The 15,817-nt window shown below is 36.3% G+C and overlaps 1 protein-coding gene across 1 annotated transcript in view; it reads right to left on the bottom strand.

Annotated features, from left to right (window-relative positions):
- The window catches only part of FSIP2 (fibrous sheath interacting protein 2), a gene marked incomplete at both ends in the record, with an annotated part of 126,543 nt that extends 122,832 nt beyond the window's left edge, over positions 1–3,711 (bottom strand). The window contains 2 exons of the mRNA XM_081241752.1: positions 3,150–3,275; positions 3,613–3,711. Of these exons, the coding sequence (XP_081097878.1) occupies positions 3,150–3,275; positions 3,613–3,711 (225 nt within the window). The remainder of the gene's footprint in view (positions 1–3,149; positions 3,276–3,612) is intronic.
- Between the last annotated feature and the right edge of the window lie 12,106 nt (positions 3,712–15,817).

The following is a 15,817-nucleotide window of genomic DNA, read 5'->3' as shown; positions in this document are numbered from 1 at the left end:
ACAACTCTGACAAAAAATAGAAGTAAGGGCTTCTCTGGTGGTGCAGTGGTTGAGAGTCCACCTGCTGATGCAGGGGACACGGGTTCATGCCCCAGTCCGGTAAGATCCCACATGCCGTGGAGCGGCTGGGCCCATGAGCCATGGCCGCTGAGCCTGCGTGTCCAGAGCCTGTGCTCCACAACGGGAGAGGCCACAACACTGAGAGGCCCACATACCGCAAAAAAAAAAAAAAAAAAAGTAAAACTCAGATATTAAAGATGATGAATTAAAGAATGTATTTTGAGTTCTTATCTAATACAAGAAACCAAATGATTTCTGAGCACTATAATCAGGAAAAAATTCAAGGTCTATATTATACAGTTCAACATATTGAAGAACCAATTATAAAGGATATTGATAGGGATCGAGGTTTCTCCATATGTGTAAAGACCAAATACAACCTTATGAAGTAGTCATTAACATATAAAAGAAGGAAAATATCAGCTAATAGTCATATTGCTATATCTGTTACTTTAGAGGAAGCAGATGAATTATTTAATCTCATCTGTAAGTTAAAACATTACAAAGTGAGGGGGGGTTAAAATTTTGGGGGGGATGTGAGTACTTAGTCCATTTTTCAAAAATTTTTCAATAGCAGGATAGTGATAATGGGTAATGGGAGAACCTCTGAAAGGGAAAAAGTAGAGGATGGAAGCAGGTGTGGAAGTCGTCCGAATGTTGTCTTTGCATCCTATCTTTGTGCTTTCCTTTAGGTTTTCTTGGCCAGAACAACAGAAATTTTAGTCTAAAGTGATGTCAAAGCAGGAATTGGCTCAAGTGAAAGGCAATTGGAATGTGTGGGAGATGTGGCAAACCTGAGAGCACATGCCCTGTCTGCAGGCATCTAATTCAATTTATATGACCCCACACATTGTGCATCAATCCAGAACTGTCTGGAGGTACCAATTTGTGCTCAGTCTGTGTTCTGTCTGGCGGTTGCCACCTCAGTTAGATTCTGAACACTAAGGAGCCTGGGTTGGGACCCTAAAAAGAACTCCCTCAAGGTAAGTATGAGGATTCTTCTTATGTGGACAAAAGGGGAGACTGGGGAACCTGATAGGACGCTAGTGTTCCTTATCCATTTAAAAGCTTCCTGGTAAGTTTCTGACCACTTGCTTAATACCAGATTTTAATCTCTTCCAAGCGGTCTAAGTTGTAAAGTAGAATTCCCTAATTACCAAAGCTTCCCTGAGAAGGCAAGAAAAAAAAAAGGGAATTCTATAGGGCAATGTCTTAAATTCAGTGAGACCAGATAAGAAGTTTGTATCTTTCCTGTAAGGGAAATAGTCAAAAATCATGAGTCAAGGAGTGGATTGTTTCTTTTAGATGTTGATGTTTACCTGTCAACTTCTTTTAGATGTTGAATTTTATCTTTGATGGCCTATATTTCTCAAAACCAGCCCTGGACTAGTGACCTGTAAACAAAGAACACCTTTCATATTGGGTTGCCCAAAAAGTTCATTCGGGTTTTTCAGTAACATCTTACCGAAAAATCTGAATGAACTTTTTGGGCAACCCAATACAAACCCATTTACTAGTGTCAGGGTAACCCATCTGTTGTCAATTAAAATAATTGGAAAGAAACAACTAAAAGTATAAATATAAAGCACTACTTCATTGAGGAGATTGATATCCTTTTTCTTTCAGTACAAAGTCAGTCTTCAGGGAAATTGGGCCTAATTATGATTAAATGAAGAGTTTGGGGGAAAATGAATGTAATAAAGAACAGAGAACATCTTTTTAAAAAGTAGTTGGCAAGTGAAGTATTATTTGACAGAGAAAATGGTAATACAGCAAACAATATTTGAGGAAGCAGACAGAAGACAGGGCTAAGTTTACATAATAAAAAGGAGTGATATAGGTTTCAAGCATGCTTTAGGAAAGCTGCTTTATGTGTATATGACAAATTGTATATAGTCAAATTGTGTGAGGTTGGCATATTTTTAGTTAACTTGCTGTATTCTAGTAGAAGAGACTTCTTTTTAAAAAGGGAAATTATGTATTTTCCAAAAACAAAATTTACTTTAAGAAATCATGTTTATTAGGCAAGTATCAAATATGAAGGGCCCTACTCATTTCTGATGACATCATAAATACTAGATGAGTAAGGGGGTAACTCAGAATTCTTCCTTGTAGAATTTTTTGCAATACTGATCAAAGCAACTGCTCAAAAAGAATGTATTGAACCTTCTTCAGTGTTAAGTACTGAATCAAGGAATGCGGAGGTTTGAGAGAGGGGGTCACACTGAGGACTAAAAACATGGAAGAGTTTGAGGGCAGTGTACACTATAACCCAGTAAGATTTAAATTATAAAATTATAGCGCTGAGTAAAATTACACAGACCAAGGGCAATGCAAATTATAAGGAAATATAAGCTAAGTGGGGGGCTATAAGGGTTGAGAAGGAATCTTGAAAGATGGCCCAAATTCATAGTTGGGGAGAAGAGCAAAGGGTATGCCAGGCTTGGGAGGCAAGGTGAACAAAGTCACAGAAGTATTAACATGGTCTGTGTGAGTAGGTATAAAAGACCCCAAAAAGCAGAGGCTCTGCACTGGAGAAAAGACTGGATGGGGAGGCTGGGGCAAATCATGGAGTCTCCTCAGGGAGACAGAGCCTTGTTTTCCTAAAGTCAGGTTAAAGGACTAAACACTTGAATTCATTTCAACTCTACTTTTTTTCGCACTTCGTGTGTGAAACAGAATTCAGCTCAAAACAAAGAGAGGTGTTCTGTAATGAGAGTTCTGTCCAAGTTATTATTGGTTAAAATCATAACATCATTAAATGCCAGCCAGTACAGATAACCTTCCACCTTTCAACCAAACATACTTCTAAGTGAATTAAATCTCAATAAATAGGTATAAATGAAGTGTTATAAAATTAATTTATAATTTATGGAATCATATTAAGACAGAACTAAGAATCTAAACTTTCTAGCCCATGATTCTGTCCAAATCATACTAGATGACGTTGCTTGGTACGCATCCTAAACAATACCTTAGGAGAGTGCAAATTCCCTCAATGCACTTCGCGTGATGTAGCTAGCGCCTGAATTTAACAGTAGTCGAAAAGTACAAAGAAACCAACGTAAGCCAATTAAACATCACTTTACCTTTTCACTTAATTTCGTGGTATAGTATAAAGGGTTGCTTCCTGGGATCACAGGCAGCTTCACCCCAAGAGGCAGATCCAGTAGTTGAGCCGCTCCGACCCCCGGAAAGTGGGTTTTGTGCGCGCCCTGTCAGGTACAATTGGAGAGTTTTGTCTTTCCTTTAGGTTAGTTTAGGCCAACCGACTGTCACTCCAACCTAAGGAACTGAAGGAAGGGTCCAGCCCTGCCAGAGAGCCGGAAAGACCTCCGCTTCCGGGTTACCAGCTCCCTCCCGCCGCGCCACGGCCAGCTGAGGCCAGTGCAGCCGGAGCCCCGCCATCTGCCGCGTCGCACGAGGGCGCCAGAAGCTGGACGGGTACGGTCCACACGCACCGCACGTGACCGTACGCGGCGCCCCCCCACGCCCCCACCAGGCCTGAGGGCTGGAAGAGGACGAGGACGGCCAGTCTTCTCTGACACTCACGTCTCCGCACTGCTGGCTGTCCGCGGCCAGGCTGCTGGTGGCCGTCTTGGCAGCGGCGACGTTGGCAGCCTTGGAGCAGGCGCTGAGGTACAACTCCATAGCCGGCCTGGGCCCCTCTGCGCCTCCGCCGCCCTCCCCTCTCGCATCTCCTCGCGCCCCTTTCCCGTCGTTGTCCCTCAGTCCCCACCGGGCCGGAATGCCGGTACCCCGAGTTCCGGAGGCCCCACCCTCGCGGCGTCACAGGCTCCGAATGTGCGGGCGTCACACAGGAGTGCCCTCCGCGAGGGCCGGCCCCTTGCGCCCGAGGCCTGGGCGCCTCAGAGCTGAGGAAATCGGTGCTAGGGGCCTGGTCCCAGAGCGCCAAGGTCGAAATATCTTTTCTCTCTGAACCCTACAGCCCTCAATCAAACCAACTCAGAATCAAAATGTATAAAGCTTTGCTGGCGTGTCAGCTGGCTAATTTCTCCTGGCCTCCGAGAAGGTTTGGTTCCATGCAGAAAATAAACAAAAAAGAGTGACTGTGCAGCCCATTCTAGGGCCAGAGGCCTGGCTTTCTACATGCCCCCCCCGCCCCCCGTAGACTGTGACCATAGCACATCCCCAGGTTCCCATAACCTCTCCCCCCACCCCGCTCCAGGTGCCACAGGACATATCGTCCTCCGACCCCCCTCTAGTCTTCCCCTTTCATTTCTAGCTCTCTTCTCTCTCTCTCCCAATCCCTCCTCGCTCCCTCTCTTGCTCTTCTCCTATATACCTCTTTCTCCTCCTCTCAACCATCCAGCCAAAATTTATAAAGTGCCTGACACCTTTGGGCCAGTCATCTGAGCTGGGTACTAAAGGATACAGTGATGAGAAAAACATATGGTCCCTTTCTTCAAGGAGCTAACTAGACTGTGAGTACTTTGAGGGCAGAGACTGTATCTGATGTCAGGAATTTGGACTTAGTCTCTTAGATTCCTTGGCACACTCTTATCCTCTTATTTTGGGGCCATTAGTAATAATACCTACCATTTATTGAGAATTTGCGAACTCCAGATTCTGTGCTAAACACTCTCTACATTAACCTTTATAACAGCCTTGTCAAGAAATACCCCATTTTTTCAAAGATTAAAGAAGAATGACAATCACTATTAAATAGTGGCCCCCGAGGCAGTTTCTTAAATCAGTACACTGTACTTTTACATCTGCTCTATTTGTTTTAATGCCATGCAGATGCTTAAGGACCCCTAAATTTGAACGCATGTTCACAATCATCTCAAATTCAATATATTCAAATCTCAACCCACACCTTCCACCATAGAACAAAACAAAGGCCCTATTCTTCCTGCATTTCCCATCTCAGTGACAATATCAGTATCTACCCAAACCGGAAGCTGAGAAATTCTAGATACTTCCCCTTCTGAGCCTGCTGATTCAAGACTGACTGTGTCTTTGCTGTGCTGTTTCCTCTTCCTGACAGCCCTTTGCACTTCATTGCTTGGCTAATTGCAATCAGCCTTTAAGACTGCTTAAGTATTGTCTCCTCTAGGAAGCCTTTCTGACATTTCTAAGCTTTTGTCAAATTCACTTCCTCTGTGCTTCCCTCCGTTTTAGCACTTTTCCCAATACATCAAAAATGTCTCTTAACCTGTCACTCTCCCTTTAATAGAATGGAAACTCCTTGAGTGCCTGATGTTATTGTCTTTCTGTCCTGAGTAGATATTTCTCATAGGTTGTGGTTTCAAGTAACGGCTAAAACTAGTTTTTATAATTTTTTTCTGTTTCAGAGACAATATAGATTCTTTTCCCTCAATTTTCATGCTTTTTCTTTTTTTTTAGTTTCAACCAAGTTTAATTCACTTTTTATTATAATATAGGCCCTTCTCTGAAAGTCAGAATATATATGTGATGATTCCAGGTGGAGTAATTTGCCTCTTCATAGAGTAAAAATAGAAAGATTCCCTTTTCAAAAAGTCACCAGTAAGCTGGTAAAGCTAAGCACATTTCCCATTTTTCTGAGAAATTATATTCAGATGATATCAAGTGCAAATTTTTGAACTGGGTTGACATAAGTAAGACATCAGATGTTTAGAGAGCCAATACAATTTTTCAGACCACAGGTCAACATTAAGTAAAATACTGCTGTAGCAGCTGATATATTCACAGAAGACAAATATTGGGTTGGCCAAAAGGTTCATTACGACAAAGCCTAATGAACTTTTTGGCAAACCCAATGTTATGTTGACTTCTTTTTATTTATTTATTTATGTATTATTATTATTTTTTAATGTATGTTTATTTATTTATTTATCTTCTTATTAACTTTTTTTTAATCTTGTATTTTGAAACCTTTACTCTGCTAACTTTAAGCAAAATCACTGGATAATTTTCTGTTAATGTATTTAAAGTTATATAAGCTTAGGGAATAAGATGAAAGTAGTGGCCAAATTGCTTCTTATGGGCTAACTGGCAAAATATATTTTTTGTCTCCTTTAAAAATCAAAGCATCATTTAGTAATCATAATAAACATATGTGTATATTTAGCCCAAAATATATCACAAATTAAAAATAAGCTTGAACTTGTCAGCCTGTGTACAAAAGGGTTAATACACTACACCTGAGCCTGCTCTCTTTTTTAGAGAAGGCTGCTTGCAAGATTCTCTCATGACTAGCATCTGGGAACTTGGCAGTTGAACCACTCAACAAACTGATTACATGGGTTCACTGTGCCTAGACTGTTTGTAAAGACAGTGTTTATGCTGGACACATGCTTTCTATCTGGGCATCTGGGATTTTGATATGTGCTAGGGAGCAGGTGCTATCTAATCATCCACCATAAAAACCTTGGGCTCTGTTATGGACTGAATTGTGTTCCCCTAAAATTCATATGTAGAAATCCTAACCCTCAGTACCTGAGAATGTCGCCATATTTGGAGGGAGGGCCTTTAAATAGGTGATTAAGTTAAAATGAGATCATCAGAATAGGCCCTAATCTCATATGACTGATATCCTTATCAGAATGGGAGGTTAGGATATAGACAGGTACAGAGGGACGATCATATGAAGACATGGGTCTGTCTCATCACGATACAATGAAAATTCTTTAGGGAAGATTTGTCTGTCTTGTTCAATGTGCTCTTCAATAACTAGATCAGTGCTCAGTAATTATTATTAAATAGAAAAGACAGTAGGAGGTAATCAATAAACACCATTTCAGTAAATGAGTAAATTTAAGAAAAGGGAAAAATTTTTTTTCTTGATTATTGCTTAAAAGGACATTACCAGTGTTTACTTCAGGATATTTATGCTTTTGTTTTCATTTTATTTTATTGCATCCATTTCTGAGCAATGATCTTTCTAATTGACACTATCTTCTTTAGATAGCATCCCACATTTTTAATCCCTAAATTATTGTTTTCCTACATGGTGTTAAGAACATGAGCTATGGACCTGGAGATTATCATAGTAAGTGAAGTAAGTCAGACAGAGAAAGACAAATATCATATGATATCGCTTACATGCAGAATCTAAAATAAATGATACAAATGAACTTATTTACGAAACAGAAACAGACTCACAGACTTAGAAAATAAACTTATGGTTACCAAAGGAGAAAGGTGCAGGGGTGGGAGGGGTGGCGAAGGATAAATTGGGAGTTTGGGATTGATATATACACACTACTGTATTTAAAACAGATAACAAGGACCTACTGTATAGTACAGGGAACTGTACTCGGTATTCTGTAATAACCTAAATGGGAAAAGAATTTGGAAAAGGATATATGTATAGCTGAATCATTGTGCTGTACACCTGAAACAACACTGTAAATCAACTGTACTCCAATATATATTTTAAAAAATGAGCTATAGGGTAGTAAAAAAAAAAAAAACTGTAATAGCTGTCATTCCTCTTTTTCTCACATTTAATTATTTATTTAAAGAATAGGTGCATCATTAAATTATAGTAATAACTTTCTTGCATACTTCGATTGCATCAGAATATTTTAATTGCAGTTGTTCAGCTTTCATACAGTGATACTTATAAAACCTATCAGTATCTGCAGATTAAACAAAGTTCAGGGGCTTACTGATCTGGGTAAAGGTATAATTATTGTGTTAAATGGAGGATCAAAAACTTAGCTACTTGTGAAATTAACTCGGTGGATCAAGGCAGTATTTTTAAAGATAAACAAAAGAGAAAAGACCAAAAAGTAGTTTTTCAGATTTAGCATGAATATTACTTTATGCAAATTTTCTTTAGTTATAGATTTATAATTGACATTTTCCTTATATATGTAAAGTGTGTATTATGAATTTAAGGAAGGACAGCCACAAAATAATAGATTATGAGCATTTATACTTCAATGAAAAGATTCTAAAACATGAAAATCCTTCAGAATATTAGAACAGAAAATGGTATCAGACATTTAAATGAAACTTTTATTTTACAAATAAAATCACAGGAAATTAGTAAAATGAAATATTCCAAAATTACCTATAGATTAATGGGAAATTTAAGGTTGTAACTCAAGGCTTCTGTCAATTTTTCAAATCGTGGCGCTTAAGAGAATATGCTTTATACCATTCGAGAATATAACTTTGGATCTGTTCTACTCAGACTGAAACTGGAATCGTTAAGATTAATTTTTTTTCAATAAGCATGTTTGTTTTATACTAGGTGCAATCACCATAGAAATGTGGTTGCTCAACTTTGTTAAAAAATAGACATTCATTTAAATGTATAACCACAATTAGGGGAATTTATTAATTTCTTAACTTTTTTATCCTTGTAATAATGAATTGAGAAATTTTTGTTAACATGGAATAATTGTCACCTTTTCATGTAGTTGGTATTAAAACTATCCTAATATAAGTGTTCAGAATAAGCACCAGTTAAAAATATTACTATGTCCTATCATCTTCTGTCAGTTGGTCATTTATATTAATGTTGCAGGGAATCACAGGGTTATTTCACAAGAAGCAGCTTATCAGTTGCGGGGCTTTTTGTTTGGTTAATTTTCACCTAATTAGTGAACAGTCTGAAAAAAACTTTTATCTTTAGTATGGTTTCAAAAGTAATGAAGGTGGGAATAAAAAAGACCGTAGAGGACATTGGTAGAAAAAAAAAATCTCTCAATTCTTTTTTATTTGAGACTTTTCTGTCTGAATTTTACCTTGGCTGATACAGGAGTTCATTTCTGTTTTATTAGTGGTGGCATGACAGATATATGCAGTCACCTATTTCTTTATTGTAAATCCTTCTGAATCACTTTTAGATATATCTGTGACATACAGAAAACAGTTGGGTTTTGTTTTGTGGGACAATTTGAAATTTTTAAAAAAATTTAATAAACCCATTTTCACTTATTAATATAAATATATGTTCTACTGTCAAATTATTTTATGCTGTATTTACTAAGATTCCTTTGGTGACTTTCTCGCTCCCTTTCTTGTTTAACTTTATTACTTAACTGCCCTATTAATGCTTCTAGATTTCTTTGATATCTTTAAACAGAAAGTACTAATAAAATTATTTTGAAATTATTAGGAGAGTTTATATTGGAAAAGATCTTCAAATCATGTAAGTCTGATTTTGAAATGGAATCCTTTGTGTTATCTCAGGGTTAATAACTTGTTCAAGTTACAGAATTAGAAAGTGATTCCTCCTTCACTCCAGAACATACTGTATATTAGTGTGCTCACAGGAATAAAATTTATCTTTTTCACACTAATTTAAAAATATTCCAACAAGCTTTTGTACAAGGTAGTCCTAAGTTCACCTTTACCAACTCTTAACTGAATGAGCTATGAACCACAATTCCTTAATTCATAAAATGGCAATGATAATATCTATTTTAAATAATTATGTTATTAAAAGGTGAAATAGCATATGTAAAAAAGCTGTGCAATGGTTTGTAGACAGCCCTCAATAGATGTTAGTTTCCACTTCTTCTTTATATAATTTTTTCCTCCTCCCTTTATGGAAACAAGAATTATTGTGAGAACTTGAATAGATAATGCCTGCCTGTGATCATAAGATTCAAATGCATATTCTGTGTCTTTGGGCAACTTTCACTTTCCTCATTAATTTTTTACTCAAATAATGCAGTTTTCTGTAAGTGAGTTTTATCAGATTTCATCAGAAATTACTTCAAAGATAGTATTTTCATCACATCTATTTGGAGACTATTTTATCACTAAGGAGGAAACTCTTACCAATGAATATCTGGTTGTCCAAAGGTATTCAGATAACACATTTAAATTCCTACTTTATTTGCAGCTAATCATAAATAAGAACAGCTTTTGACCTTTGCTAATTATCATCTTTCTACCATTGCAAAATGCTAACATTGCAAAATCTTAGTCTCTATAACCATTATGCTTCATAAAATATATTTTAAAACCAAAATTATTCCTTTAACCTTCACGAAGTGCAAGAATTAAAAAAAATCTTTCTTGTTTCGGTAACTCAAGTTTGTTAACTACCTGGTAAAGTTTCCGAAGACTTTTAGAGTGATAAAGGAAGCATTCTACCTTTATAAATAAGAAGATTGTTACATTAATTAAAAGTTAATAAAGTCTAAGTTTTGCATGTAGAATATAGAAAATATGCTTTCACTGCTAACATTCGTACCTTGTGCTTATTATTATAAATTACATCTCTTTAAATTGTTTTGAAGTACTTAAATAACATGTCAGTAAGTTATCCTGTTAATTTGAAAAATGTGAATGTGGCAGTAAAGTTGGAAAACTTCAATATGTAAAATATCAAAGTGGCTTCTCAGTTAACAAAACTGAGCGATTCAACTTTTACATGAGTGAGGGGTTTAATAAAATGAATTAGAGCTTATACAAAAGCAGGAAGGGCTAGTATGAACATCTGAAATGCTACAGCTGGATGATCAGTGAGACAATAACAACTAGAGCCTAAAGCACTAGAGCAGGAGGAAAAGCTGGTGTTCAAATAGAAATCTAGTTATGCGATGTGTCTAGCCAAAAGGTGGAAGCATGAAGAGAGAGCTCATGAAGAATTCTGCAAAGTCTGCCACAACGGGACAGTGTGAGCTTGTAAAGTCATCTGCAGCTTCACTCTGATTAAGGCACTGTGACTGATCTCTGAAAACAATGGCTTTTGCTTCACTTCTCCCTTCCGTATCTCACACAAATTACTTTCATTGGCAAATTCTGACCTAGAGCTTACAGGGAAGAAGATACAAGAAAAATTAGTTTTTATCCTTACCAAGATTATGTTAGAGACAGGTATAGAAGAGATAATCTAGCACAGTTATAATGTTTTCTTTATATTTGATAAAATAAGCATTTATCTTCCTGTTTCTAGAACAATTGATCTTTTATGTGTATCATCATAAAATGAAATGTAAACAGTCAAACAGTAAGTGATCAGAACTTTAATATGACACTCTGTGATTCCTTTCCAATGTTTCCCCCTGGATTTCTATCTTGTGTATAAAAACTCAGTCCAGGTTACAGCCTCTCTTTGAATATGAATATGCTAATCTTAAAATTCTGAGACATAAAATTTTAAAACTATTTTCTTAAATAAATGTTGAGCATCGCACACTGCTGTCAATTTGTGTTTTATCTTTTTTATATTTATTTTCAAAAGTATTATAACAGCTTTTTTAACTTATTAAAAGAAATAGAAGATTTCTACAGGCTTAGTTCTGTCAGTCTCCTTGGAGCCACAAATTGCAATGAAGCTGACCAAACTGCATGATTGGGACTTGATTTCTTGTCTATTTAATTTTTTCTATTGACGCATGCTCTATATCCAGTAAAATGCAAAAATATTAAGCATATACTTCTATGAGTTTTACTAAGTGAACTCACCTATATAACTGTCACCTAGATCAAGATCTAGATCATTATCAGTATACCAGAAGTCTATCAGTGATGTCTCCAAGCAAAATATCCTGACATATATCACTGTAGATGAAATTTGAATGTTTTATATATTACATAAATAGAATCTAACGACATGTATCATTTGTGCTTGGTTTATTTTATTCAGTATTATGTCTGTGAGATTCATTCCTGTTGTTGCCTGTAGGAGCAGTTCATTGAATGGTATCCACTATATGGATATAGCAAACTGTACTTTTACATTTCATTATTGATGGGCATTTTGATTGTTTCTAGTTTGGAGATATTACAAATAATGATACATGCTGTTTGATGTACATGTATGTATGCATTTCTGGAATAGAATTGATGAGTGGTAGCATGAATATTTTCAGCTTTAGTAAATACTGCAAACTATTTTCCAAAGTGGATTTCTAATTTGCAGTCCCACCAGTAGGACAGAAAAATTCTAGCTCTCCACATCATCACTAATAATTGGTATAATCAGTTGTTGTTATTTTGTTTTAGCCCTATGGTAGGCGTGCAGTGGTATCTAATTTTCATTTCTCTGGTGACTAATGATACATATTTTCTCGTGTGCTGTCATTTGTTTATCCTCTTTCGTGAAGTTTTTTACTTTGTTGGCATGTCTGCTTTTTTATTATTGATTTGTAGCAGTTTTTATGGACTTGCATACATCCTTTGTTATTTTCACATATTGCAAATATCTGTCATTTTGTGGCCTAATTTTCACTTTCTTAATGTCTTTTGATGGTCAGAATCTTTTTTTAATAATTGTATTTATTTATTTTTTGGCTGCGTTGGGTCATCGTTGCTGCGTGCGGGCTTTCTCTAGTTGCAGCGAGTGGGGGCTTCTCTTCATTGTGGTGTGCAGGCTTCTCATTGCGGTGGCTTCTCTTGTTTCAGAGCACAGGCTCTAGGCGTGCAGGCTTCAGTAGTTGCAGCATCTGGGCTCAGTAGTTGCAGCATCTGGGCTCAGTAGTTGTGTCTCCCGGGCTCTAGAGTGCAAGCTCAGTAGTTGTGGCACACGGGCTTAATTGCTCTGTGGCATTTGGGATCTTCCTGGACCAGGGCTCAAACCTGTGTCCTCTGCATTGGCAGGCGGATTCTTAACCACTGAGCCACCAGGGAAGTCCCAGAATCTCTTAATTTTTGACATCCAATTAATCTATCTTTTCTTTAATATTTTGTTTCTTATATACTTACTCATAAATTGTTTTCTATCCTAGGGTCTTGAAGATATTTGCCTGTGTTAACTTCTAAAAGCTTTATTGTTTTAACTTTCAAATTTAGTTTTATAATCTATCTGAATTGCTATTTGTGTGTTGTGGAGGAAAAGATGTATTTTTCACACAGATTCCAACTGATCCAGTACCACTTATTCAAAAAAGAACACCTTTCCTCATTTCCATGCAGTGTCACTTGGACGTAAACCAGGTGACAACAGGAGTCAGTATGTTTCTCTCTTTGCTCCACTGAGCTATTTGTCTATCCTTGCAGTGGTACCACATTCTCTTAATTACTACAGATTTGCCTGTCATTGTACAACATCCAGCTTTCTTTATCATCTTCAAACCAATCTTAGATTTGTGGACCCTTTCCATTTATATATAAATTTTAGAATAAGTTTGTAAATTTCTACAAAAACAAAAATGTGCCATAATTTTGATTGGAATTGTGGGAGATATTTTAAGACTACATAGTATGTTTCTCAACACATTTTCATCCATGAATGTTAGTATCCACTGAGGATAGTCTCCTGAAAAAATAGGACTGTTATGTTTACCAAATTTTTATTTGTTTCTGATTCTACAATTCATTCTATTTATGTAGAACTTCTTAGTTGTGATTATACTGTAAAAATGATCTTTCCCTACTTTATTAATTCCCAATACTAGTTCCTGTTTATTATTACTGCTTTTGAAACTTTTATTTAAAAAACCTAGACATTAAATGTGCTCATAGCTTCCAAGTATTTTCATTAGACAGAGCTAAGATACACACACATACACAAAGAGACCTATATCTTTTTCTTTGTTTATTCATATCCATTTGTTAACACACAGCTCACACCAATTTATCCAAGTCCAATCAAATGCCACAGGCTTCATTTTTGTCTTCATCTTTCTCATGTTTTAATTCCCTGCTGGTATCCATTATCCTTAATAAATTTACTTATTTTTCTCATGACCCCTTTGTTTAACCATTCCCCAATCCTGCCAGTTACTTCTACCTCAGTCATATTTGCCTCTTCTATCTTGGTCACCTTGATAAAAGGAAAGAAAATGGAAAGAAATGGAAACAGTTTTCTCTTTTTTGAAGAGAAAAGGTAGAAGACAAAATGACAGGAAAGAAAAATAGATGAAGTAAGCAAGATGGAGGAAAAAGAGGTTCTCATTGATATCTCACCTCAGCAACAATAACTTGGCAACCATAAATGGGCAAAAGTGCCTTTGTAGGAGCTTTGGGATCTAGGTAGGAGTTGTGAAACTTCAGTGGAGTCCAAAACTTAGGAAATCCATTTTGAGAATGCATGCCTGCACCCAAGAGGCTGACTTGCCAACTGTGGTCTCGATTAAAGACCCAGAAACAGCTCTGTACCCCTAAGGAGTAGGCTACAGCCCCATTAGCCATGGTCCTGTCACTAGCACTATTTACTAAGGGCCTGGGAGGAGTTGCTCACCAATGCAAGAGTGCATTGATCATGAAGAAACAGGCAAATATGATACTGCCAAAGGAAACTTTTAAGCTTTAGTAACTTATCCTAAAGAAATGGAGATCTACAAATTAACTGTTTTGAATTTTTTGTCAGACGTCTTAAGGAAACTTAATGAAATGCAAGAGGATGCAGATGGACAACTAAATAAAATCAGGAAAAAATGCACTAATAGAATGAGAAGTTTTATAAAGAAGTAAAAACCATAGAGCAAATTCTGGAATTGAAGAATGCAATGAGCATCTAAATATAAAAAGCAAATATTAACAGAACTAAAGAAAGAAATAGACAGTAATATAATAGTAGTAGGGGTTTCAATACCTTTCTTTCAATATTGGATAGATCATCCAGACAGAAAAGTAATGAGTAAACAGTGGCCCTGAATAACACTTTACACCAAATAGACCTAACAGACATATATAGAACATTCTATCCAACAGCACCATAATACACATACTTATCAATGCACACAGAACATTCTCTAGATCACATTTTAGGCCACAAAGCAAATATTAATAAATTTAAGAAGACTGTAATCATATCAGTTGTTTTTTTCTGATCATAATATGAAACGAGAAGTCAATAACAGGAAAATGGAAAAACGTACAAATACATGAAAATTAAAACACAATCTTGAAAAACTAGTGGGTAAATGAAAGAATCAAAAGGGAAATCAGAAAGTAACTTGAGACACATGAAAATGAAAACAATAAAATTGCTTATGGGATGCAGCAAAATCAGTTCTCAAAGGACAGTTTACAGTGATAAATGCCTCAAATAAATGATCAAATTTTATACCTCATTTGAATTTTGAAAAAGAAACTAATTCCAAAGTTAGCAATAGAAAGGAAATAAAAGAGTAGAGCAGAAATAAATATAACCAAGAAAAAAAGAACTCAAATATACAAAATGAAAGAGAAAAATTATAATTTATACCACAGAAATACAAAATATCATAAGAGGCTACTATGAACAATTATATGACAGTAAATTGTATAACCTAGAAGAAATGGATAAATTTGCTAAGACTGAATCATAAAAAATACAAAATTTGAATATACCAATGACTTAGGAGATTGAGCAGTAATCAAAACCCTCCGAACAAAGAGAAGCCCAGGACCAGGTAGCTTCACTGGTGAATCCTATCAAACATTTAAAGAATTAATGCCAATTCTTCTCAGACTCCACCCCAAAACTCAAGAGGTGAGAATACTCCCAAAGTGTTCTCTGTCCCCAAAGACAAAATTTCTCTCACACCTAAGTCATAAAGACTACAAGAAAAGAAGACCACTGGCCAATATCCCTGGTGAATATAGATGGAAAAATTCCAAACAAAATACTAGCAAGCCAAATTCAACGGCATATGTAAATGAGCATACACCATGATCAAGTAGGATTTATCCATGGAATACAGGGATGGCTCAACCTATATAAATCAATAAACTCCATACACCACCTTAATAGAATGAAGTATAAAAATCGTATGATTCTCTAAATAGATACAGAAGTAGTATTTGACAAAATTCCACACCTTTTCATGATAAAAGCTCTGAACATATTGGAAAGAACATACCTCAACACAGTAAAAGCTGCATATGACAAACCCACAGCTAAACATCATACTCA

This window comes from Mesoplodon bidens, assembly GCF_964165515.1.
Source record: "Mesoplodon bidens genome assembly, chromosome: 8".
Classification (NCBI taxonomy): Eukaryota; Metazoa; Chordata; class Mammalia; order Artiodactyla; family Ziphiidae; genus Mesoplodon; species Mesoplodon bidens.
This window is presented reverse-complemented; position numbering and strand designations above follow the sequence as displayed.